At 32.3% G+C, this 27,157-nt stretch overlaps 2 protein-coding genes across 2 annotated transcripts; both read right to left on the bottom strand.

The window, feature by feature from the left end:
* Positions 1-6,381: 6,381 nt before the first annotated feature.
* LOC141547514 (olfactory receptor 8J2-like) lies at positions 6,382-7,329 on the bottom strand. Its single transcript, XM_074275910.1, has one exon. The coding sequence runs from the start codon at positions 7,327-7,329 to the stop codon at positions 6,382-6,384; it is 948 nt and encodes a 315-aa protein (XP_074132011.1).
* An 11,054-nt stretch (positions 7,330-18,383) lies between these two features.
* LOC141546323 (olfactory receptor 8K3-like) lies at positions 18,384-19,334 on the bottom strand. Its single transcript, XM_074274066.1, has one exon. The coding sequence runs from the start codon at positions 19,332-19,334 to the stop codon at positions 18,384-18,386; it is 951 nt and encodes a 316-aa protein (XP_074130167.1).
* Positions 19,335-27,157: the final 7,823 nt, after the last annotated feature.

Below are 27,157 nucleotides of genomic sequence, written 5' to 3'. Positions count from 1 at the left end.
AAAAACCAGACTTAAACAAAAAATTTGATCTACATCCACAAGACTGAAGAGAAACAGAAAAAGGTACACAGAACCCTTGAGAACTGTAACTCTGTTGTGGGTATATAAAAAATACTCAAGGATAATTTGATTTTACTGATATAAAAGAAAAAAAGGGGGGTGTAGTAAAGGGAAGGAGGTCGGTTCAGAAAAAGGGGAAGGAGTGATTAAAAGAGGGAAACTACATCCCAGGAAGAGACATAGAAAATACACCATATCTGAGGGAACTTAGTGAGGGGGAGAATCATTGTGTGAATCTTACTCTCATCAGAAGAGGCTCAAAGAGTAAATAACTAACATATTTGTTTTTCAGAGAATTTTCTCTCATCTCATTAAAAGGGGGGAGAGGAAAAGGGAAAAGGAAAAGGAGAATAAGTGAAGGGACTTGGAGGGAGGGGGGAGGGATCCTAAAAAAAAAAAAAAAAAAAAAAAGAGGGAGGGTTGCGCGTCACAAGGGGGGTCTGTAAATTAAATATCGGGGAGGGGGATCAGGGAGGTCAAGGGAAAAAAGCATAATCTGGGGATAATACGATGGCAGGAAATACAGAATTAGTAATTTTAACTGTAAATGTAAATGGGATGAACGATCCCATCAAACGGAGACGGATAGTAGATTGGATCAAAAAGCAGAACCCTACAATATGTTGCCTACAGGAAACACACTTAAAGCAGGGAGATACATACAGAGTAAAGGTAAAAGGTTGGAACAGAGCCTATTATGCTTCAGGTAAAGCCAAAAAAGCAGGGGTAGCTATCCTTATCTCAGATCAAGCAAAAGCAGAAGTAGATCTCCTTAAAAAAGATAAGGAAGGAAACTATATCCTGCTGAAAGGTAGCATAAATAATGAAGCCATATCAATACTAAACATATATGCACCAAGTGGTATAGCATCTAACTTTCTAAAGGAAAAGTTAAGAGAACTGCAAGAAGAAATAGACAGTAAAACTATAATAGTGGGAGATCTCAACCTTGCACTCTCAGATTTAGACAAATCAAACCACAAAACAAACAAGAAAGAAATTAAAAAAGTAAATAGAACATTAGAAAAACTAGGTATGATAGACCTTTGGAGAAAACTGAATGGCAATAGGAAGGAATATACTTTCTTCTCAGCAGTTCATGGATCCTATACAAAAATTGACCATATACTAGGACATAAAGATCTCAAAATTAAATGTAGGAAGGCAGAAATAATAAATGCCTTCTTCTCAGATCACAATGCAATAAAAGCTACATTCAGTAAAAAGTTAGGGGTAAATAGACCAAAAAGTAATTGGAAACTGAATAATCTCATCTTAAAGAATGACTGGGTGAAAGAGCAAATTATAGAAACAATTAACAATTTCACCCAAGATAATGATAATGATGAGACATCATATCAAAATCTTTGGGATGCAGCTAAAGCGGTAATAAGGGGAAATTTTATATCTTTAGAGGCTTATTTGAAGAAAATTGAGAAAGAGAAGATTAACGAATTGGGCTTATAACTTAAAAGGCTAGAAAAAGACCAAATTATAAACCCCCAACCAAAAATTAAACTCGAAATACAAAAATTAAAAGGAGAAATCAATAAAATTGAAAGTAAAAAAACTATTGAATTAATAAATAAAACCAAGAGTTGGTTTTATGAAAAAGCCAATAAAATAGATAAACCTTTGGTAAATTTGATCAAAAAAAAGAAAGAGGAAAATCAAATTGATAGTCTTACAAATGAAAAGGGGGATCTTTCCACCAATGAAGAGGAAATTAGAGAAATAATAAGGAGTTACTTTGCCCAACTTTATGCCAATAAATTTGATAACTTAAGTGAAATGGATGACTTCCTCCAAAAATATAGGCTCCCTAGATTAACAGAGGAGGAGATAAATTGCTTAAATAGTCCCATTTCAGAAAAAGAAATAGAACAAGCTATTAATCAACTCCCCAGGAAAAAATCCCCAGGGCCAGATGGATTCACATGTGAATTCTACCAAACATTTAAAGAACAATTAGCCCCAATGTTATATAAATTATTTGAAAAAATAGGGGATGAAGGAGTCCTACCAAATTCCTTTTATGACACAGACATGGTACTGATACCTAAACCTGGTAGATCGAAAACTGAGAAAGAAAATTATAGACCAATCTCCTTAATGAATATTGATGCTAAAATCTTAAATAAGATATTAGCAAAAAGACTTCAGAAAATCATCTCCAAGATAATACACTATGATCAAGTAGGATTTATTCCAGGAATGCAGGGCTGGTTTAATATTAGGAAAACTATTAATATAATTGACCATATTAATAATCAAATTAATAAGAACCATATGATCATCTCAATAGATGCAGAAAAAGCATTTGACAAAATCTAACATCCATTCCTACTAAAAACTCTTGAGAGTATAGGAATAAATGGATTATTCCTTAGAATAATCAGGAGTATATATTTAAGACCGTCAGTAAGCATAATATGCAATAGAAATAAACTGCAACCTTTCCCAGTAAGATCAGGAGTGAAACAAGGTTGCCCACTATCACCATTACTATTCAATATAGTACTAGAAACGCTAGCCTCGGCAATAAGAGCCGAGAAAGAGATTCAAGGAATTAGAGTAGGAAATGAGGAAATTAAACTATCACTTTTTGCAGATGACATGATGGTATACTTAGAGAACCCCAAAGACTCTGCTAAAAAGCTACTAGAAATAATTCAAAATTTCAGCAAAGTGGCAGGATACAAAATAAATCCACATAAATCCTCGGCATTTTTATATATCACTAACAAAATGCAACAGCAAGAGATACAAAGAGAAATTCCATTCCAAACAAATGTTGAGAGTATAAAATATTTGGGAATCCATCTACCAAAGAAAAGTCAGGAATTATATGAGAAAAATTACAAAACACTTGCCACAAAAATAAAATCAGATTTAAATAATTGGAAAGACATTCAGTGCTCTTGGATAGGCCGAGCGAATATAATAAAGATGACAATACTCCCCAAACTAATCTATTTATTTAGTGCTATACCAATCAGACTCCCAAGAAACTATTTTAATGACCTAGAAAAAATAACAACAAAATTCATATGGAAGAATAAAAGGTCAAGAATTGCAAGGGAACTAATGAAAAAAAACTCAGAGGAAGGTGGTCTAAGTGTACCTGATCTAAAGCTATATTATATAGCAGCAGTCACCAAAACCATTTGGTATTGGCTAAGAAATAGACCGGTAGATCAGTGGAACAGATTAGATACAAAGGACAAAAAAGGGTACATCTATAGCAATCTAATCTTTGACAAACCCAAAGATTCCAACATTAGGGATAAAAATCCATTATTCGGAAAAAACTGTTGGGAAAACTGGAAATTAGTATGGCAGAAATTAGATATGGATCCACACTTAACACCATATACCAAGATAAGATCAAAATGGGTCCATGATTTAGGCATAAAGAGGGAGATAATAAATAGATTAGAGGAACAGAGGATAATCTACCTCTCAGACTTGTGGAGGAGGAAGGAATTTATGACCAGAGGAGAACTAGAGATCATTATTGATCACAAAATAGAAGATTTTGATTACATCAAACTAAAAAGTTTCTGTACAAATAATACTAATGCAAACAAGATTAGAAGGGAAGTAACAAATTGGGAAAATATTTTTAAAAACAAAGGTTCTGACAAAGGTCTCATTTCCAAAATATATAGAGAACTGACCATAATTTATAAGAAACCGAACCATTCTCCAATTGATAAATGGTCAAAGGATATGAACAGACAATTCTCAGAGGAAGAAATTGAAACTATATCCACTCACATGAAAGAGTGTTCCAAATCACTACTGATCAGAGAAATGCAAATTAAGACCACTCTGAGATACCACTACACACCTGTCAGATTGGCTAAGATGACAGGAACAAATAATGACAAATGTTGGAGGGGATGTGGGGAAATTGGGACACTAATACATTGCTGGTGGAGTTGTGAAAGAATCCAGCCATTCTGGAGAGCAATCTGGAATTATGCCCAAAAAGTTATCAAACTATGCATACCCTTTGACCCAGCAGCGCTACTACTGGGATTATATCCCAAAGAAATACTAAAGAGCGGAAAGAGACATATATGTGCCAAAATGTTTGTGGCAGCTCTTTTTGTTGTAGCTAGAAACTGGAAGATGAATGGATGTCCATCAGTTGGAGAATGGTTGGGTAAATTGTGGTATATGAAAGCTATGGAATATTATTGCTCGGTAAGAAATGACCAGCAGGAGGAATACAGAGAGGGTTGGAGAGACTTAAATCAACTGATGCTGAGTGAAATGAGCAGAACCAGAAGATCACTGTATACTTCAACAACAATACTGTATGAGGATGTATTCTGATGGAAGTGGAAATCTTCAACATAAAGAAGATCCAACTCACTTCCAGTTGATCAATGATGGACAGAGGTAGATACACCCAGAGAAGAAACACTGGGAGGGGAATGTAAATTGTTAGCACTAATATCTGTCTGCCCAGGTTGCATGTACCTTCGGATTCTAATGTTTATTGTGCAACAAGAAAATGATATTCACACACATGTATTGTACTTAGACTATATTGTAACACATGTAAAATGTATGGGATTGCCTGTCGTCGGGGGGAGGGAATAGAGGGAGGGGGGGTAATTTGGAAAAATGAATACAAGGGATAATATTATAAAATATATATATATATATATATATATATATAATTAAAAAAAAAAGATGACTGGATATATGCTTTCAACAAGCTTGTGATGGTTTCATATTAATTTTGTGACATTATAATTCCCACCCTACTCCCAAATTCTTGTATTTTTGCTTTGTTCTTTATCTACAACTTATCTTGTTTATAGCTGGTTTGTAAAACTGATTTAAATATATCTCCCATTAAATGTGAGCTTAAGATCAAAGACAGGCTTTTCTTTCTTTTTATTTCCCAAAATTGGTTTAGGACATGGTTCTTAATGGGCTCTTAATAAATGCTAATTTAGAGGCCAAAAAATGGGTCAAAATAACATTTACTTCTTTTTTTTTTTTTTTAAAGCTTTTTATTTTTCAAAACACATGCATGGACAATTCTATAACATTAGCCTTTGCAAAACCTTGTATTCTAATTTTCCCTCCCTTCCTCCATGGCCTCCCCTAGATGGCAAAAGTTCAATATATGTTAAACATGGTAGAAATATATGTTAAATCCAATATATGCATGCATATTTATACAATTATTTTGCCATACAAGAAAGATCAAATCAATCCAGTAAAAAAAAAAAAAAAAGAAAGAAGCAAAATGAAATGCAAACAACAACAAAAATAGTGAAAATGCTATAACATTTACTTCTAATTATATATTAATAGGCATTTGGATGAACTTGGATCATTAGATAATTCAACAAAATTATATATATATTATATGTATATATATCATATATGTGTGTACATATATTATATGTGTATATATATCATATATATGTGTATATAATATGTGTATGTATTATATATTATATATGTGTCTATATGTATATATAATATGTGTGTGCATTTTATATGTGTATATATGCATGTATTACATATGTGCATACATATATACTATATATGTATATACATGTGTATATACTATACATGTGTATATGTACATATACATATATATATATATAGTATACATGTATATATATATATATATATATATATATATATATATATATATATATATATATATATATATATATATTCATATATATAGTTTTAAAGAGACATTAAACTTAAATTTTCCTATCAGGATAATAGTACATATACATCTCCTATTCTTCTACTTGTACTGTTGCATCATTTTAGAAACACTTAGTTCAATAGGAAGTTTTTTTAAAAGTCTTAAGAAATTAAGATGAAATTCTTGGTCTTCCATCTTGTAGGTTCTACATTTAAGTTATCCAATTTTACTTGATTCCAGGGTCTTGTCTGCTTTTGATCCCTAAAGCTATTTTCTCCTTCCTAATTTACCTTTCTATTAGTACCTTCCTTTCAAACTATTACTGACAGATATTAAATACTTAGCCCTCTTTGGATTGCTGACTGAATAAAATTAAACATAATTGGTAAATTTGTAATAAAATAAATAATGTTAATATATGTTTTTGTTTAATCAAAATCAAAGATCAAGGATCTTTGTTTGAATTTGACACCCTTGTTTATTCATTTTGAATTCTTTAACCCACTTATTCTCATCTAACATTTTATATTTCTGGTCATTTATAGATTTCCCCATTATATAATGGTTCCTGTTTAGCCTATGCATTTTGTGGTTTACTTGCATATTTATTTAATTATATATTTTAAAATTTATGTGATTTTAAAAGTTTGGCAAGGGTTGGTGAGAATTCTCTTCAGAGCCTCCTTCACATCCTTGTTCCTTAGGCTATAGATCATAGGATTCAGCATGGGGATCACTAGTGTATAAAACACTGAAGCCATTTTATCAGTATCTAAGGAATGGTTTGATCTTGGTTGTAAATACATGAAAAGGAGTGTCCCATAGAAAACAGTGACAGCTGTCATGTGAGAAGCACAGGTGGAGAAAGCTTTTTTTCTCCCTTCTGCTGAACGTATCCTCAAGATGGCCAAAATGATGAAGAAGTAGGACACAATGACTATAATCATTGAAAAGAAGAGATTCGTTCCTGAAAAAGTGAAGACTGCTGTTTCAGGGATGTAGGTGTCAGAGCAGGATAATGCTAACAAAGGAACATTATCACAGTAAAAATGATTAATGACATTGGAAGAACAGTAAGACATTGAAAAAACACAGGATGTTACAGTCACTGCTGTAGTTAAACTGTAAATATATGTAAGAACAACAAGTAGAATGCAAACCTTCCGTGATACCACAACCATGTATAACAGAGGATTACAAATAGCCACATAGCGGTCATAGGCCATTGCAGCTAACATGAAAATTTCAGCTACAATGAAGACTAAGAAACCTCCCAGTTGAGTTGCACACCCATAGTAGGAAATGGTTTTTTCCTTCACCAAGAAATTAACCAGCATCTGGGGAGCAATGACAGTGGAATTGCCAAGATTGATGATTGCCAAGTGTCTGAGGAAAAAGTACATGGGAGTTTGAAGTCGAGAATCTATACTAGTGAGTGTGATGATTCCCACATTTCCAGTCACAGTTATTGCATAGATTGCAAAGAAGATGAAGAAGAGGGGAAGTTGAAGCTCTTGTCGCTCTGAGACTCCAATGAGAATGAATGTGGTCATGTGGGAGAGATTTGCTGAAATCATTTATTCTTCTGCTTCATCTGTCATGGGAAAAATGGGAAGACAGGTTAGAGGGCTTAAGATGAGTTTTGTAGAACAGACATTTTGAGTAAACAATGATGTCCTTGCACAATTTAGGTTATTACTGTTAAATATTTTGAAAAACCTGTCTTAAATTTGGAGAGATATTTTACATGAATACTCAACTAAGTTTAATAAGGCAAAAGAGCTAGCTTTGGGAAGAGTTAGGAATCTTTTAATCATGATAATTTATGATAATAGAATAAGTTTCTGCAATGCAATATGAAGAGAGGGGTTCCAACCTTACTCTGCTGCATAGCTGAGAAGGGACCTTTTACAATATCCCTAGAATTCAGGTTCCTTATTAATTCAAAAAATAATCATTTCACTAAGTAATTGCTAACCTCCCTTTCAGTTTTGGATTCATGGCACTAAAGAATTAAAATAAATAATTTTGTAGTTTAAAATTTTCAATCTTGTGTTTCATTGATATTACTCAAAACAATATTACAAAAGTGTTTAATTTATAGAAAATACTCAGCAAATATTTGTTGGCGTATTTGTCTAATACTTTATAGTACTTTAGGATATTGTTCATCCCCTTTTTAATCTGCTCTTTTTATCTGCACTTTGCTAATTATCTCAGATTTATCTTGCATTGTTTTTAGCTAGTTGCTTACATGTTGTTTTTCTGTGATTTCCAAGGGAACAGGGACTTTCTATTTCTCATAATTAGCACAGTATCTGACACATAGTAAATATTTAATAAATATTTATTGATTGAGAAATCCTTCTTTTCTGACAAAATCAGTGATCATTTTCAGAAACTCTCATAATTCTGTTTGGAAGACAACTGTTTTATTGGGGAAAAAACAATACATCAGCCTTGATATATTGGGAATATAAGTTATGTAGTAGCAAATATTAATTGGATAGAAGCACCAAGAGTATAATAAATCTTAAGAGTCAATTACTGAAAAATTATTTTTAAAATCAGATGATCACAAATACAATTCTTCTCTTCTCTCATCAAATCTCAAATTTGTGTTCAGTTCTAGGTACAAAGCTTATGAAAGCAAGTTGGATATATGAAAAATAATAGTGATATCAAGGACAATTGAAATGACCATACAAAGATTAATCAAGGAAATGAAAAATGATTAAATTGGAGAAGAAAAGACTTATAATGTAATGGGAGAAAAATAGCTATCTTTTAACATTTAAAGGACTATCACTTATGCGACCAAAATCCTCAAACTACAATAAGAAAAATAAGCAGAGCTCCAACACAATAGCATTTTATTAAGGATACTTTTCTCTCTAATGAACTGGACCTCAGATCAAATCTCAAATATCCCTGGTCCCTTAAACCTTACTTTTATAGCATTTAGTACCTAGACATGCAGAAGAGGCAAACTAAAATGCAAAATCTTATTGTTTGATAGACTTCTCTTTTGATCTTCTAAAAGAGGTGACAATGATGTTTTAGTATGGGGTTAGTGGGTTGGGGGAAGCAGGAATCATCTCCACTAAGTGGTCTGAAGATGAGCTCCTCCTCATGTTGGAAAAAAGAAAATGGGTTGGAGCTAAATAAATAAACAAAAAATAAATAGATAAATGAATGAATGAGTAAATAAACAAACAAATAGACAGATAGATTAATGAATTGGGATACTTTCTAAATCATGTCAAAATTTCTCACCCGTGCTGGGTTTGGTCATGACAATTGAGCAAAATGGGATGGAGCTATCTTTGCCAGAATCCTTGCCATTACATAGGTGTACTTCCTAATTGCTAAATAAGTGGAAAACAGTGAATTTACAATATAAAGTTTGAGACCTATTATAAGAAATTATCTATATTGTCATAGTCTCTTTACACAAAATATTTATCAATATGCTATTTTTGTTTTGTTGTTATAGGGCTAAACTAATACTTTCTAATATTGTTAATCTGCATGTAATCACACTGAACTGATTAATAGTTATTGGAATAAAATGAGGATCTGAATGAATCATTTCTCTCATTTCGAGAGAAGAGACACAATTTATTCTATTTGGACAATAAGAATAAAATAAAAACAATGATGAGAGGACAGAAAATCAAATTTCCATAAAATTAAAGGAAAGCAATATAAAACAATGCAACTGCGTAAAAGCAGGTTGGTCTATCTTGAGAGGCTGGGAGTTCACCATCACTGGAGTTTGTCAGATGGAGGATGCTGGTGAGAAAATATTTAAATTATGAATTTACACAAATACTTTTAAGAGAAGAGTAAATTTTGAACCTATGTAAATGAATGACTGATAGAAAGGAAGAACAGTTGAGAATGTGACAACACATGAGTTCAATGTAGTTCTAAAAAATAATAAATAAATGGATAAAAAATAATTCTGGGTTTTCTTTGCACCAGGGTCATTCTTTTAAAATATGAGATGTTTTCTCTCTAGCCTTAATGAAGTCAGTTCTGGATAAAGGAAGTGACTTAGGAAGACATGTATTTAATTTTCATGGAAGAGATAAGGGGAAATATCCTCACAAAGAACATTATCCCTAATTGAGAACACCCTGTGAGGTACTGGGCTCCCTTTCTCTGGAGTTCTTCAAATTTGTTGATTACTTAAGCTATTTATAGGCAGATGTTGGATCAGACACTAGTTGGTGAAAATATCTTTCATAGTCCTTTCAAGTGAGTTTCTTTGCTGTCACTTCCAATTTTAATATGTGTAGGAATTAAGAGGTGATATAATGAATAAAAACAAACAATATTGCCCAGTCAAATCCTTCTGTGAAGTCTGTTAAATCAAGCTGCTGTGTTAACCTCATCTCATGTTTTAACCATTATGCCTACTGTAGGATTCTGTATTGTATTTTTTTTTCTTTCTATTTTTTGTTATACATGCACATTTCTAGTTTTTATATATTTCCATATAAATCATGATGAGAGAGAAAAGTCAGAACAAAGAGAAAAACTACAAAGGAAAATTTTTTTAAAAATTAAAGAAAAAAATAAAATGAACATAGCAGGTATGGTTATATATTCAGTCTCCATAGTTTGCTCTCTGGATGTAGATGGTGTTCTCTATCCAAAATTTATTAGGATATTGAAGCACTGAATTGATGAGAAAAAACAAATCTATCATAGTTGATCATCTCTGCATTGGTTTTCTACCTTAAAGTATAGCAGAAATATGAGCCATTTTATCTAACATAGCTCTCATAATTCCTTTGATTCTATTCAGAGATGTTTCAATAATCATAATTTATATATATTTTAAGCAAGAAAAAGTCCCACAATTCAGACAAACAAGTTTAGGTTTTTAAGACAATTAATGGTCAGACATAAAAATATACACTTGTAGTTCCTGCTGCTTAATAGAATTGAGAGTAGAGTTCTGAGCTTAAATGGGATTAAATCTGATCAGGTAACTTTACTATTTTTCACCAATACATGGAACTCTCAAAAACATGAGAAATGAAGCAATCTCAGTCAGATATGGAATAGGTAATAATAGCTCCTGGGAAGAGGGATTGACTCATGAGCAGCCATGGCACATTCAGTCTGGGAAAGTGATGCAAATCAAGCCTTAGAAAAATACACCTGAATGGATCTATACAGTAGATAAGCATGCAAAAGCTTAACTCTCTCAAGCTTTTCTCTAATGATATGATCCAAATAGATTCTTTATCATTTTAAAGGAAATGATCCTCTTCCTGCATTATCAAAGGGCCTTCATAGATTCTAGGAAGAAAAAAAAAAGAAAGAAGGAAAGAAGGAAAAAAGAGGAGGAAGGGATGAAGGAATAGAGAGAGATGGAGAAAATAAATGAGAAGAAGGGACAGAGAGAGGGATGGGAAAAGGAAGGAAGGATAAAGGAGAAGTATACAAAGGGAGAGGAGAAAGGAAGAAAAGGAAAAAAGAAGAGAGAAAATTAGAACCAAGGGAGAGATGAACCAAAGAAGGGAAGGAGAGAGAAACAGGGAGTTGAAAGAAGCAAAGCAGAAAGGAAGGGAAGGGAGAGAAGAAAAAGAAGAGGAAAACTAAACTCAACCATTTTGGTGTTACTAACCAATCAGTATTACATTCAAGAAATCAAAATGGTGAAGTGGGTTTGAATGGATTTATTTCAAAGCTCATCAACTTCAACTCTGTCAGTATGGCTAAAACAATCACCACAATTGAAACAGGTGTAGACTTTTTAACACTATTGCACACATGAAATGATGCTAATTGCAATCATTGATATACCAGCCAAAGAAGTTGTAGGAACTGATTATTTAGCAGAAGTTCAGTAGAAATAAAGACCCATGCAAAAAGAAAAAAAAATCCTTTGGAAATGGAGGGAAAATGATAATTTCTCTCTAATCCTATGTTTACTATCATATTTTCAGGAAACATCCTGGCAAACTATTCCCACACTAATCCTATAATCTACTTCAAAGGTCTTGTTTCCAAGGATTTTCTGCCACAATATGAAGACTAGATCCATTGCCTTATATGTTTATTGTGGATTTAAGTTTTAAAAGTAAGTTTTGTTACACTGAACCCAAATCACTTAATAGGATGTGATCATCTTTTCTTTATCATTTTGATATATATTATTTTTCTTCTCCTCTCAACAAGTCTATCTGCTCTATTTAGAAATAATTTGTAATAAAGGCTTGCCAAACAATGTTTTGGCAGAGAATGAGAGAACCATTATAATTGCATACCTTAAACTACCCTATGTTGTTATCCATCACTATGAGCAAATCTACCTGGTTTTTCAAACATCCATGACAAATTCACCCCCTAGATCATTAGAACATCAGACAACTTCTAGTTAGTGTTCCCTATCTCTGTGACATCTAATATCAAATATATATATATATGTATATATGAATGATATTTTCAGAAGTTAATCTCCTAGGTTGTAGGAAGAAATATTTTAGTTCAAATGTTTTTGAAATTCCTATTATCACACACTGAAATGGTTTCAAAAGGAAAAGAAAAAAAACTGCAACAAAATGATCTGCTCCTACTGATGAATGATTTATCTTGAAGTGCTTTATCTTGATTTTGCTTTCTTTCCAAACATATCAATTCACTAGATAGAGTACTAATATTTTAAATAAGATATGTATATGTATTAAGGAACTCTGTACAGTACTGGAAAAATAGCTTAACATGGAAACTAATTAAAGCTTACAAGCTACCTTCTAAATTTTAGGCTCATAATTACATTCCTACAAAAGGACTTGAATAATACTCTTTTCATGAGCTTATTCAAACTTCACAGAGACAAAAACATCATTTTAGCCTTTGGTATAACTGCTAGATATCCATGTAATATAAAGTTAGATTGAGTAGTATAATAAAGGTTGCTCAGATTTTGTTCACATTGATTTGTTGAGGCGAAAAAAGAGAATCAAAACCATTCAAAGAGTGACTTACCTATGGATGAGAAATTGGTTCCTTGTACTAAGATGACTCAGCCTCATGGATTTTTTCAATGGGATTTTCCTTGTTCCTTAAATTTTGGGAGACTTCTGATGTATGACAAACTTTCAGTCTCTAGCATCAGATACCACACTAAAAAAATCCCAATACAGGCTACTTCCACAAGGGAGCAAGGGCACTTTGGGGACTAATTATAAGACATCCTTTCCATATCAATTTGGCCCTCAAGTGGATTAATGGAAAGAATATGATTTAGAGTTGTTACTTTTACATGTAAACTATTCTTGTAAAAGATTGTCAAATATTATTTTTAGCACATAAAGAAAATATGGCACATTCACCAAAAGTTGGTCAATCGATCCCATGCACCCTAGTATAGTTGGTCTAACAGTGGCTATTCCTTATTGATTTCCACTGCTACCTTTCTTTTGTTCCTTGCCTTTGCTCTTTACTTTATCTTCTCTGCAAACTACCCAAATTTTATCTCTAACATTTGATCATTAATAAATTAATCATTTCAAATTTGGAATATGTTCAGTTTTTATCCACTATCAAAGACATTTTTCTTTGGTCATGGTTACATGATCCAACTAGTATGACATATATCAATCAACCAATAACCAATTATCAAATGCCTGCTATATTTGGTGAATAATGATAGGTCATAAAATATGAGTAGAAAGAATTAAAATAATTATATTGGCAATGAGTTTACATTTTAATCAGGCAATGTACATCTATTCATTCATTTATTTAGAAAATATTTATTAAATTTTTGTGTATAGATAGTGCTAGTCATAAGTGAGATCTTCAGGAAAACATAAACTTATTTTCATTTATAAAAGAGATTTGTACTGACAGTTGAATTGAAAAATTGCAAACAATGCTTATAATTTGTATATGGCAAGATATGTATTTAGGTTGAATATAAGGTAGAGATCTTTACTTTAGTTCTATTTTTTTAAATTAACTATTTCTATATAATTAGTTTGTTTTGTAATCCTTTATATTTTATGCTATATGTTTAAAATAATTTTTCTTTTTTTAATTTTTTATTTTATTTTATAATTATAATATTTTTTGACAGTACATATGCATGGGTGGTTTTTTACAACATTATCCCTTGCACTTACTTCTATTCAGATTTTTTCCCTTCCTCCCCCAACCCCCTCCCCCAGATGGCAAGCAGTCTTATATATGTTAAATATATTACAGTATATTCTAGATACAATATATGTGTGTAGAACCGAATTTTTTTTTTGCACAGGAAGAATTGGATTCAGAAGGTAAAAATAACAGTTTACATTCATTTCCCAGTGTTCCTTCTCTGGATGTAGCTGGTTCTGTCCATCATTAATCAATTGGAATTGGATTAGCTCTTCTCTATGTTGAAGAAATCCACTTCCATCAGCATACATCCTCGTACAGTATCATTGTTGAAGTGTATAATGATCTTCTGGTTCTGCTCGTTTCACTCAGCATCAGTTGATGTAAGTCTCTCCAAGCCTCTCTGTATTTCTCCTGTTGGTCATTTCTTATAGAACAATAATATTCCATAACATTCATATACCATAGTTTACCCAACCATTCTCCAATTGATGGACATCCATTCAACTTCCAGTTTCTAGCCACTATGAAAAGGGCTGCCACAAACATTTTGGCACATACAGGTCCCTTTCCCTTCTTTAGTAGTTTCTTGGGGTATAAGCCCAGTAGTAGTATGGTTGGGTCAAAGGGTATACACATTTTGATAACCTTTTGGGCATAATTCCAGATTGCTCTCCAGAATGGTTGGATTCTTTCACAACTCCACCAACAATGCATCAGTGTCCCAGTTTTCCCACAGCCCCTCCAACATTCATCGTTATTTGTTCCTGTCACCTTAGCCAATCTGACAGGTGTGTAATGATACCTCAGAGTTGTCTTAATTTGCATTTCTCTGATCAATAGTGATTTGTAAAATAATTTTTCAAAGAAGGCATCTATTATAGACTCTAGGAGAGTGCTAAAAATGTTCATGAAGTGTTCAAAGTTACTTATGGATGATATTCAAGATATGAATATTTATATTGCAATATAACAGACAGGACTAAAATGGGACTCTGTCTCTGAGATGTTGCCAAATAAAACTTAAACAAGAAAATCTCTATTGCATAGATGACTTGGAATTCCTTTGGCAGAAGTGACACTAACTACTTCTCCCTTGTTGACTTACTTCCTTTATGCCTTTGGATTCCCCTTAGTATCTTGCTCTGTTCACTACAGGAAGCATATCTAGGAATACTAAATTTTGATTTAGGAACTCTCAAGGGACTAATTTGTCCTTGTAACTGATGGCCTTAATAGCTTGGGGTTCCCTGACATGTACAATAATAACAGGTAATGCATGAATCTAATATTCTTCTATAATCATATTCTGGGCACTCCCCCATTTGATGCCCATTTCCTTCTTCTCCAATAGCTAATAGCATCATGTGCATGTTTGTCCTGAACTAATGATAAATAACATTTTGGGAATTTAACATTTTCTTTGATGGCTGTGATATAATAATCTACTTTCTTTGTTCTAAGGAAAGGCTTCTATCTACAATGGTGTATGTGTGAATTAATGGGAAATGATAGTAATTCCCAAAATAGTGAATATCAATAAAATATGTTTTTAAAAACTTAAGAAGGGTAAAAACACAAATCAGACAATATTATTTTTTCTTTGTTAAAATTAAAAAAAATCAGTCTTTTTATTTTTGAAAAATAAGTTTTTTTTATTTTTCAAACTATATGCAAAGATAGTTTTTAAAATTCACCCAAGGCAAAACTTTTTGTTCCAAATTTTTCTCCCTCCTTCCCCTCCTCCCATTCCCCTAGGCAGCAAGTAATTTAATATAAATTAAATATGTACTATTATTCCAAACATATTTCCACTTTTATCACCGTGTAAAAGCAAAATCAGATTATAAGGAGGGAATATGAGAAAAATAAAGGAAACAAACAACAACAACAATAAAGATGAAAATACTATGCTGCAATTTACATTCAGTCTCAACAGTCCCTCTCCTGGGATGTAGATGTCTCTATCACAAGTCTATTACATTGCCTTGGATCATCAAATTGTTGAAAATAGCCAAGTCCATCAGAATTGATCATCAAATAATCTTCTTGTTGCTGATTCTATTTGCTTCACTTAGGATCAGTTTATGTAAGCCTTTCCAGGCTTTTCTGAAGTCAGCCTCCTCATCATTTAATTTAAAACAATTATATTACATTACACTTATATACCATAAGTTATTCACCCATTCCTCAAATGATGATTATCTACTCATTTTCCAATTCCTTTCAATAAAAAAAGGCTGCTATGAACATTTTGAACAGATGGGTTCATTTCCCCTTTTTATGATCTTGGGGGAATATAGACCCAGGAGAGACACTGCTGGATCAAAGGGTATACACAGTTTGATAATTCTTTAGGCATAGTTGCAAATTGCCCTCCAGAATGGTTGAATCAGTTCAGAACTCCACCAACAATGTATAGCTGTCATAGTTCTCTTATATCCTCTCCAATCTTCATTATTATCTTTTCCTGTCAATTTACCCAATATGAAAGGTATATAGTGGTACCACAGAGTTGTCTTAATTTGCATTTCTCTAAGCATCAGAGATTTAAAGTATTTTTTCATTGTTCTAGAAATGTCTTTAATTTCTTCATATGAAAATTGCCTGTTCATATCATTTAAGTATTTATCAATTGGGGAGTGACTTGAATTCTTATAAATTTGAGTCAGTTCTCTATATTTTTCATAAATGGAAACTTAACAACACTGAATATAAAATTTTCCGAGTTTTCAGTTTCCTTTCCAATCTATTAATTTTGTTTGTGTTATACCTTTTTCAACTTAATATAATTAAAATAATCCATTTTTCATTTAATAATTTTTCTCTAATTCTTCTTTGGTTGTAAATTCCTTCCTTCTCTACATATTTGACAAGTAGACTCTCCCTTGTTGTCTTAATTTACTTATAGTATCACCCTAAATCATGAACCCATTTAACCTTATCTTAGTATAAGGTGCTAGGTGTTGGTCGATGCCAGGTTTGTTCCATACTATTTTCTAGTTTTTCCAGAAATTTTTGTCGAAAAAGTGAGTTGTTATCCTAGAAGCTGGAGTCTATGGGTTTATCAAGCACTGGATTATTATAGTAATTGTGAACCTAACCTATTCCACTGATCTACTATTTCTTAGCCAGTACAAAATGATTTTGATGACTTTTATTCTGATATATCTAGTCCACCTTCATTTGCATTTTTTCACTAATTTCATTAATTCCCTTGAAATTCCTGACATTTTGTTCTTCTACATGAATTTTGTTATGACTTTTTCTAGCTCTATAAACTAATTTCCTGGCAGTCTAATCAGTATTGCACTAAGTAGGTTAGTTTAGGTAGGAGTGTCATTTTTATTATATTAGTTCTTCCAATTCCAATTTTTCATATTTTTCAGTTTCGATCTAACTTAATTTGTGTGAAAAGTGTTTTGTCACTGTGTTCATATAGTTCTTGGCTTTGTCTTGGTCGGTAGATTATTCAATATTTTATATTATCTACAGTTATTTTAAATGGAATTTATCTCTTGCTGCTGGATTTCATTAATAACACATAGAAATTCTGATGATTTATGTGGGTTTATGTTACATTCTGCAACTTTGATAAAGTTGTTCATTGTTTCCAGTATTTTTTAAGAGGATTGTCTAGGATTCTCTAAATCATATAATCTGCAAAGAGAGATAATTGTTTCCTCTTTATCTACTTTATTTCTGCTGAGAAGGAAGAAAACAACAATAGTGCTTTACTGATTGTACAAAAAAAAAAAAAAACAAAGTTCCTGGTAGATCTTGCATCTACATCTCAAGTCCTCTCTAGTAAACCATAAAGTTAAACTCTTCCATAAACAAGAATCCAATCAATGATATAATGAAAAGTGTGACAAAACGTTTTCTTGACTTTTTCAAAATATCTACCTCCTGAGGTAACCATTTTAACTTTGGAATATATCTATTAGGATTTTTTTTCCTTACTATAACCTGAATTTGTGAAGGAATTTTATGAATCAATCAAATTGTCATCCAATCAGTTGAAGGTATTTGGAAGTAGTTTTTAGTCATAAGAAAAGGTTTGGTTTCTAAAATGTGGGACAAAAGTTGTTTTCAATTATATACAGGATTGTGTCACTGAAAAGGGAACCAATTTATTCCAGTTAACCCCAGAAATAAGAAACGGAAATATTGGAGAAATGTGACAAAGGCAAATTTAGGCAATGTCAAAGAACAAATAAACTATGACAAAACACTACAACAGAACTATTAGAGCAATCTCAAAGTTAAATGGTTTCCTTCATGAATTAGATAGATATCTTTTGTAGAAAACACAAAAGAAAGAGGTTATATTTATTATATTTATGTCACTGATGGAAATTTAAATAAGAGATGTTTCTCTAAATTTTCTCCTTTGTACTCTTTAGTGTAGAGAGATTTTGTCTTAACTTCAAGGCCACAGATGATAGTTTCTGCTTAGCTAAAGAGAAAATAAAAAAGAAAAACATTTACTCTTTAAAAAGGAAAGACATTAAAGAAGACATTTGCATTGTTTCTCTAGGGCTCTTTTCAAGGCATCTTTCACCTCCTTATTTCTCAAACTATAGATCAAAGGGTTAAGCATGGGAATGACCAGGGTATAAAAAAGAGATGCCATCTTGTCTGTATCAAAGGAATGACTAGACTTGGGTTGCAAGTACATAAATGTTAGTGTCCCATAGAACACAACGACCACTGTGAGATGGGAGCCACAGGTAGAAAAGGCTTTGTGTCTGCCTTCAACAGAGTTCATCCTGAGGATGGCCATAAGAATGAGTCCATATGAAACAAGAACAACCAGGAGAGAGAAAATCAAATTAAAAGAAGAAAGGCTTAGAATAAATAACTCTACATCCTTTGCATCTTTGCATAAAATGCTTAGGAGGGGAAGACTATCACAGTAAAAATGACTAATTACATTAGATTCCCAAAAAGAGGAATTAAAAATCTTAATTGTTGTCAGTAGTGCTTGAAAGGAGCTGTAGACATATGGGATGGCCACCAAAAGATAGCACATTCTGTCTGACATGATCAACATGTACAGTAGGGGATTACAGATAGCTACATAGCGATCATAGGCCATCACTGAAAGCACATAAAGCTCACTTATTATTAATGTTATAAAAATTACTAATTGACTTGCACATCCAATATAAGATATGACATTTTTCTCCACTACAAAATTAACCAACATTTTGGGACCAATGGCAGTGGAGTATCCAAGATCAATAAATGCCAGATTCCTGAGAAAAAAATACATGGGTGTTTTCAGGTGAGAATCAATTTTGATCAAGATAATCAAACCCAGATTCCCCAAAGCTGTTATCATGTAGATGATGAGAAACACAAGAAAAAGAGGAAATTGTAGATCAGGATGATTTGTGATGCCCATAAGAATGAATTCAGTTACTTGAATTGATGTAGTCTCATTACAATTATCCATTTCTTCAGCCAAGGAAAACAGTTGGGCATATGCTCTTTCAATATAGGATGCACCACTCACGAAAGATTAGGTGTGTAGGATATTTGCAAATTCCTTTCATTCTTCAATGTATCATCAAGGAATTCATCAAAAGTCTCCTTCCTTCCCATAATGTTTCCTTGGTGTATACCCCAGAGACAGATTCCTTTCCTGTTGATAGGATGAAGTTGAACCTGGGCAAATTTTTGATATATTTAATTATCATTTTCAATGACACACACAAAAAGTTATATTTATAAAGTTTGTTCTTATGATGGTACCATGAACAACAATAATGTGTCTCAAAGGAGATTGGTTTACTAATAATTATTAATATTCAATCATCCATATGCCTTTTCTTTTCTATAATTGCATGAAATATCTGTGGTATTGGTCAACTAAAATCTATAATTGGATGGTTTCCATAAAAAACAACAACAATGACAGCAACAACAACATAACCATCTTCCTAATAAAAACATAGATGTGTGATGTGTTTTAGTCTCAATATGAAGCTACATTGCATAAAAAAGTCAAACTTACCCTATGGAAAATTGTAAATTTCAGCATACTATAAAACAGAGACATTTCACTTTCATTATCATACTATGGAACATAGTCTGAATCTTCTCAGAAGGCAGCAGGGCAAAGCACATTGGAAAGGTTTTTTGTTTGTTTGTTTGGTTAAAATATTATTTATGGATATTCATAAACAATCAGATTAAAAAGAAAAAAAATGGATTTGAGAAGGGAAGTTCTTATTCCACTTTTCCATCTTACCTACCACAGCAAGTAGGGCTAATATCTTCATTTCTTCCTCTCATCATTAGAAGATATATAACTATTTATAATATATATATATATATATATATATATGTATATATATATATATATATATATATATATATATATATATATTTTGCCAGAGTCCTTCAAATGTCATAGAAACAATCATATTCTCCTGTAATTACTTCAAGAAATGAACAAAACTGTGTTACTTTCAAAAAACATTCAGTATGGCTCATAATTTAAAGGAGGGAAATGATAACCATATTGTCTAGTATCTCATTTGTAACAAATAGAAAGCTTCAGAAATGTCCTTAAGTTGTCTTTTTGTAATCCTCAAGCAAGAAATACACTTACTTATCACATCTGCATTTGCTGAAGATCTCACATCAGCTCAATTCTGAGTCATAATCCAAGGTATGTGCAAAGATTCCTAGTTTCAATATTAAAAGCATCTAGTAGATCCCAGGGTTATCAACTTACAAGGTCCTGATCAACTCTATGTCAAATGTTAATAGTGGAAGAGAATTTTAGGTATCAAAAGCTTATAACAATAGTGCTCCAAAGTTACAACCTTCATTATTCTCATTTTGGTCTCCATGTTTTAGAGATAATTCTCCTATTTGGCTATGATTCCTATAAATATTCTCTCACTTATCTATTCCTGTATTTAAAATGAATTGATGCCCTTTTAATGATAACAATACTATATGTGTATAATTATATAGTGTTTTATGATAGCAGAGTAATGCTTAAATGATACTTATTAACTTAGTGGACTAAGGAAAATGGAATTTCCATTTTAGACTATTCCACTGGAGAGTTTAAATGAAACTAGAGAATTATTACATCATTTACCAAAATAAAAATCAATAATCATGTGGTTTTAATAAGATTTCTGACACTTAAGTCCTCCTAACAAATTACATTTATACTTCAATTTCATCCACATACAGTGTTGCACAATCCTATGATCAACAATAAATGTATTCCAAAGAGGTTAATATAAACTTCTCAGTACATTATTTTCCGGTTTCCACATTTCAGCTGATTTTTCTTCATTCTCTACTCTTTTCTTATTTCTCCCTACTTCCACCAATTTTGTTTTCTTCTTCCTCACTTGCTTCTATACTGATTTTCTTCTAAACTTATATCTAATATATATATATATATACATATATATATATATATATATATATATATATATATATATATATATATATATATATATATATATATGTAATATTATATTGACAGAAAGGATACCAGATCTATCTCTCTTCTATCTTATGAGACTTTTTTGTGCTTTATTTTCTTTCTATTTAATTTACAGCCTGGTTGTCTTATATTCCTGTAATTTGGTGTCCATAAACATAGCAATACTATAAATCTTAATTCAGCTTGCAAAGTACTTTTTGTCAATTTGTAGATTTTTTAGTTTGGTAAGACTTGATGAAGGTTCTCTTCAGAGCTCCATTGGTATCCTTGTTCCACAGGCTATATAGATTAAAACATTCACTGGGCGATCAGTAATGTGTAGCACACTGATGCCATTTTGTCAGTAACTAAGGAAAGGTTGAGAAGGTTTTTAAGTATATGAAAAGGAGTGTCTTATAGAAAACAGTGACAACTATTATTTGGGAAGCTCAAGTAGAAAAGGTTTTCTGTTTTCCATTTGCTCAGGATGGCTAAGTTCATATAAAACTGGAATACTTGTTTAATGTTCATGGAAAAAAAAAAGAGACTGAAATTTGAAACAATAAAGACTAGTATTTATGGCATGGGGATCACAAACAGAACCCTCCCCCCAGCAATTATCAAAGCTCTGATTAATAGTAGCTTCTTAAGCAAAATTTATTGATAAATTGACTGACAAGTCACTATTTTGTGATGAAATGTGAAGCTCCAACTTTGCTATTTGTCAAGACAAGAGTTGCTATAAGAAATATAACTTGAGAACTTTGGTTAATTGATGTTTGATAGCAATATTAAATGTTAAACTGAATTATTGGAAACATTGCCTTGATCAAATCTTGTTTGTTCAATTCTGGATACAGTATTAAAGGTTGCATATTGACAAACTTGCAAATGTCTTTGTCAGGAAGAACCCTTGAAACTTTATCAAGTAAATATCAGGTAAAGGAAGTGGCAATGTTTAACTTAGAGAAATAAATATTCGAGATCAATTGATATGAAGTATCTCTTGTCAAAATTTTGGAGAATTGTCAAAAGAAATATTTTTTTGATTCTTTTAAGATCATCAAAGCAGAAATAAGATTAATACATATAAATAGTAGAACAAAATAGATTTTGGAAGAAAATAAAAGCAAAATAAAACTCAAATCCAAACTTCAAAACGCAAATGACCTTTTTTGAAGGATAGGAGTTTGCCATCCATAGAGCCTTGAGGTGAGACACATTAACATTTAGAATTCTCCCAATTGACTATAAGAGGAAAACCTGTATAAATTATTGACTAATAGAAAAGAAGTTAAGATAAATCAATTGGGTGGTGGTAGATTGCAGTATTTTGAGTCTCAAATTCAAAATTGGTTCATGGAAAACATTGTAAAAACATGATTGTGAGTTGCTTAAGTTTTGCTCTTACATCTCAGAAATATGGAATTTTGAGTGGTGATGAATGTGATCAGATTAGGCATACCTCTGGAAATAGAATTGTTAAATTCTGGACAAACCGGAGATTTATTTTGAGGATTTTGATGCATTCTGGGGAGATCAATGAGCTCGACTCTAACCAAGGGATCTGCTGGAACTCCCTCTAGCTGCTTCATTAAATGTTTAAATTTCAAGTGTAAACATTCATAAATAGGAAATCAACCTGCCTAAATGTTTGATTTAATGTTTTGTTGACTCTCTAGAATCATGAATGAAATGAAGAAAGGATTAATAATGTAGATTAAGCTTTAAAGAATATTGTGTTGATGTTTTCAAAAAGCCATTGTGTTAGATTAACCAGCACATTGTTGATTTCATGTACATGAAAAGTATAAAGCAGAGAACTATGTAATGAAGTTCACTAGATATCGTCAACCTTGTGGATTCAATGAGATGTTTAGTTTTCTTCCTATATTCAGACATCTGTCATTCAATATGTCCTTTGTGGTCCTTTCCAAATGAGTATTTATGAAACTTATAAATTTAAAATAGAAATTTCAGATAAATTTTTATTTTCTTGCTTAGGTTGAACATTATTTTGTGTAACCAATCTAAAGTACCAAACTATTACAATTTTTAAACCAAATTAATGATCCATAGGATTTCTCAAACCTTAATGCAATGTAGAAATGTGACTTTTTTTCTAGATTAGAAATCCAATTCTGATCACATCTTAGCTGTCTCTCACCAGTATCAGAGCAGTTTTACTTAAATAAATAATGCCATGGGGACAACTTCCAAAGCAAAATTAAATTGAGATTCAAGGTTCCCCCCCCCTTAACTTTCAACTACAGCTTTCCCAAAACTAAAGGACATTATCAGATTCCTTAAGTATATGAGTCTTCTATTAGTTCAGGTAGTCAAGAGTTAATTTCTTTTTTTTTTCCCTTTGTAACTCTGAAATCATCTTAGAGACAATAGATAGAAATGATCTTGGAATTAGGAAATCCTGCTGTAACTAAATAGAAAACAAGGACAAAGCTGAGTATTTCTCTCTACTCCCGTTTTTCCTTTCTCTGATTATTAGTATGATCCATTGTGACTTTCTTAACCTCTCAGTATTCTGGAGAGTTTGCTCAGAATTTGATCAACAACTTCAGATGTAGGAAGGGTCATTTGTATATAGCTGGTAGGAAAGAGAACCTCAAGATGAAAATAATAAAAGTTCAATACCTATCTTTTTTTTTTCTATTTTAGACTCATATTGCCTGGTACTAAGATTTTAATATTGTTCTAATCTTAGTCTGATTCAAACATGATGGAGACAGAAATAACATACTAGACCTTATGAGTAAGTGATGGCTTTCTGGGAGATATAATGGCAGCTTGAGAATCAAGCTGAAGTTTTTGATAACATTGTTTTCTTCTGAAAAAACAAAATGAAGAAGAGCCAAATAAATCAGAAACAAGTGCAGTGTAGTAGTGCAACCTACCTGTAGAGGAGAAAAGCTGTACCCTATGCTCATTTACCCTAGTCCCAGGAATCTTGCTAAGGTTTGTGCTTGTTTCTGAAGACTTGGATGGCCTTTTCTAAGTAACAAATAATATGATGTCTTCAGCTTCCTATAATTAAGAAAAAAAATCTCCATTATATGGACCTTTTCTCAGGAGAATAAAGGCACTCTAGGGACTCATTACTGAAGCCTCTTTCCATGTCATTTTGCTCACCAATACATGTGTGAAAAGAGTTTCAAAATGAGTTATTAACGCTACAAACATATATTTTTTCTCATGGAAGATTGTTAGAGATTACATGTAACACAGTGAAAATTTGACCCAATAAACCAGTCTCAAGTCCCTATTTTAACTGATCAAATACTGAATAGTCTTTATTCCCTTGCTTTTCTCATTTCCTTTTCCTTATCAGACTTCCTTTCCTACTTCTATTTTTGAACTTTACCATCATTTAGCAAATTAATATTTGTGAATTATGAATCTGTTCACTAGTTGTATTCTCTCAAGAGTATATCTCATTGGCCATATTCATATAGCTTTATATGGGAGTAATCTATCCAGGTCATCTGTTCAGTAGTCTTAATGGCAGTATGACTTGTCAGCAGAAATTTTCAATTCCAAATGTAGACATCTGTCTCAAATGGAAACGTACCTGCTTCCAAAAGCAGAGTTTACACCAAGTTTTATCACAAACGACTGTATTAAGCTGAGAAATCACATAACTTCTCTGGCTTTTGTCCCTTTTGGCTAACCTCATGTTCTCATTTTCTAGCCTTAGAAGAGTGGTAGGTGGCCTACCAAATAGAATTTCAAAAGTTAACAGTCCACAATCCTTCTTATTATAATTTATACATCAGAACAACACAAAGGGATCTATCAGGTCATTTGAACTGGATATTCTGGCATAGTTTTTCCCAAAGGATCTTAAATCCCTTAAATTAGACATCTGACTGCCCCAATGATTGTTGATATAAAGGGGTATGCAAGTTCAGGGTTAATCTAAAACACTTGAAAAATTGCTTAGTCATTACTATTGGAAAGTGTGGCCCTCAATTTCAGTCAGAAGTATATGGCAGGCCAAATTATGAGATTATTGCCTTGATCAGAGACTTTGATGCTATGTTAGTTGTGGAATGATCCATTGGAAAGGATTCTATTTAATGGTTCAATTAATCTTTACAGAGCAAAACATAGCTGCAACCCATAGACCTGGGCAATTCTATAGTCATTTTTCAGGTATTGATATTGTAGGGCTATCTACTCTCTGTGTTTCATCACAGTTTTCTTCCTTAAAAAATTGGACTATTGACCAGAAAGAAACCACAATAGGCCTCTGCCAAGAGCAAACCATGGCAAGACAATTTCCTGATATATTTCTGGTTATTGAGTTGATGGCAGGAGGTATATTTATCATTTAGATTCAATGAGGTAAAATTTTGGCATGATCCATAGCCTATAGTGAAGGACTGCTTTTTTTCTTGGACACTGAGATGTCAATTTTAATACTTATGAATAAAGAAGTATATTGAGTGTGGGTAGGCTAGCACAAAGCTTCTTAAACTCTAGGTCACAACTTCATGTGGGATTGTGCTATTGAATGTGAGAATTGTGAAATTATGATTTATCAGTAAATGTTTGATTTGTATAAATATTTTATATACCTGGGATTGCTTGAAAATTTCTTGGGCAAAAAGGAGTTACAAATGGAAAAAAAAAATGTTTAAGGAACACTGATAGAATATTGTAAAGGGCTGAAACTCTGATTTTATACACTGGGGTCAGACAACTGAGCACTTAAGGCTAATTACCCATTAGACAATACTCTATTACCGTATGCTTAGAAAATGGCCCTTCCCACTATTCTATGCTGGCTCAATTGTTTGTTGTATACAGAGAATTGTAGGAGGGATTAGGGGATGAAATAAGACAAGCCAGAGTCACTTTGGCAGTAGAGTAATGTAAAGAAAGGTCGTGGAGATCCTGAGTCCATCCTGTTTATATTGCTAAAGACCAAGAATAAACACCAAGGACTTTTGGTTATCCTGACTCCAACTGAATCTAAAATATCCAGGGTGCTAACTCAGTCTTCACAGAATATAGGGCAAGCAATGTCTTTGACAGATCTTAAGGACCCCAATAAGCAGTCCTTTTGGCTGACTCATAGCCAAACCAGTTGCTCCTTTACAAAAAGGACTCCCCTCTGGCATGGATCAAACAATAATTTATGGCCTCGTATGCATGTATGTATTCATTCCTTCCAGAACTTATTTTTTCTGATATGTATAAAGGAGTATCTCAAAGTCATTTCAATGTTCATTACTCTAATTAATTGTACTATTTTGACCTTTTTTAAGCTCTTGATTTACCCTTGCTTTTTTTTTTTTTGCTTTGTTTTTGTTTGTTTGTTTTATTTTGTTTTGATTTATTTTAGCTGAATCATAATAGATTCTATGCCGATATTGATATTTTATTTTAACTTTGTGTGTGACTTTCTATTTCAAGTATGTCTATTATAAACAACATATTTTTAAATTTGGGTTTTTAAAATTGGGTTTCCAATCCATTCTGCTATCTGCTTTTCTTTTAGAGGTGAACTCATTCCATTCACATTCACATTTATCATTACTGACTGTATGTTCTTCTATTTATACTTCTCTTTCGTTATTCTGTTCCTTTTGTAAAGAGACTTACCCTTAATCTTGCTTCCTTTTTATACTCCTAGACATTTCTCTCATCATTTCCTCTGCTTTTTCCCTATTGAGTAACCCAGATACAGATTGAGTATGTATAAACTCTTCCCTCTATGAACTAATTCCAGTGAAAGTGAGTCTCAAGTCACCCCACCCATATTTGCCCATTATTAAAGCTTTTCCTTTTATATTAGGTGA

The sequence above is a fragment of the Sminthopsis crassicaudata genome, chromosome 6 (genome assembly GCF_048593235.1).
Source record: "Sminthopsis crassicaudata isolate SCR6 chromosome 6, ASM4859323v1, whole genome shotgun sequence".
Taxonomy (NCBI): Eukaryota; Metazoa; Chordata; class Mammalia; order Dasyuromorphia; family Dasyuridae; genus Sminthopsis; species Sminthopsis crassicaudata.
Note: the sequence above shows the minus strand (reverse complement) of the source record. Positions and strands in the feature narration are given on the sequence as shown.

Coding starts and splice junctions, on each gene's coding strand:
- LOC141547514 (XM_074275910.1), bottom strand. CDS start 7,329: ATGATTTCAGCAAATCTCTCCCACATGACCACATTCATTCTCATTGGA.
- LOC141546323 (XM_074274066.1), bottom strand. CDS start 19,334: ATGGATAATTGTAATGAGACTACATCAATTCAAGTAACTGAATTCATT.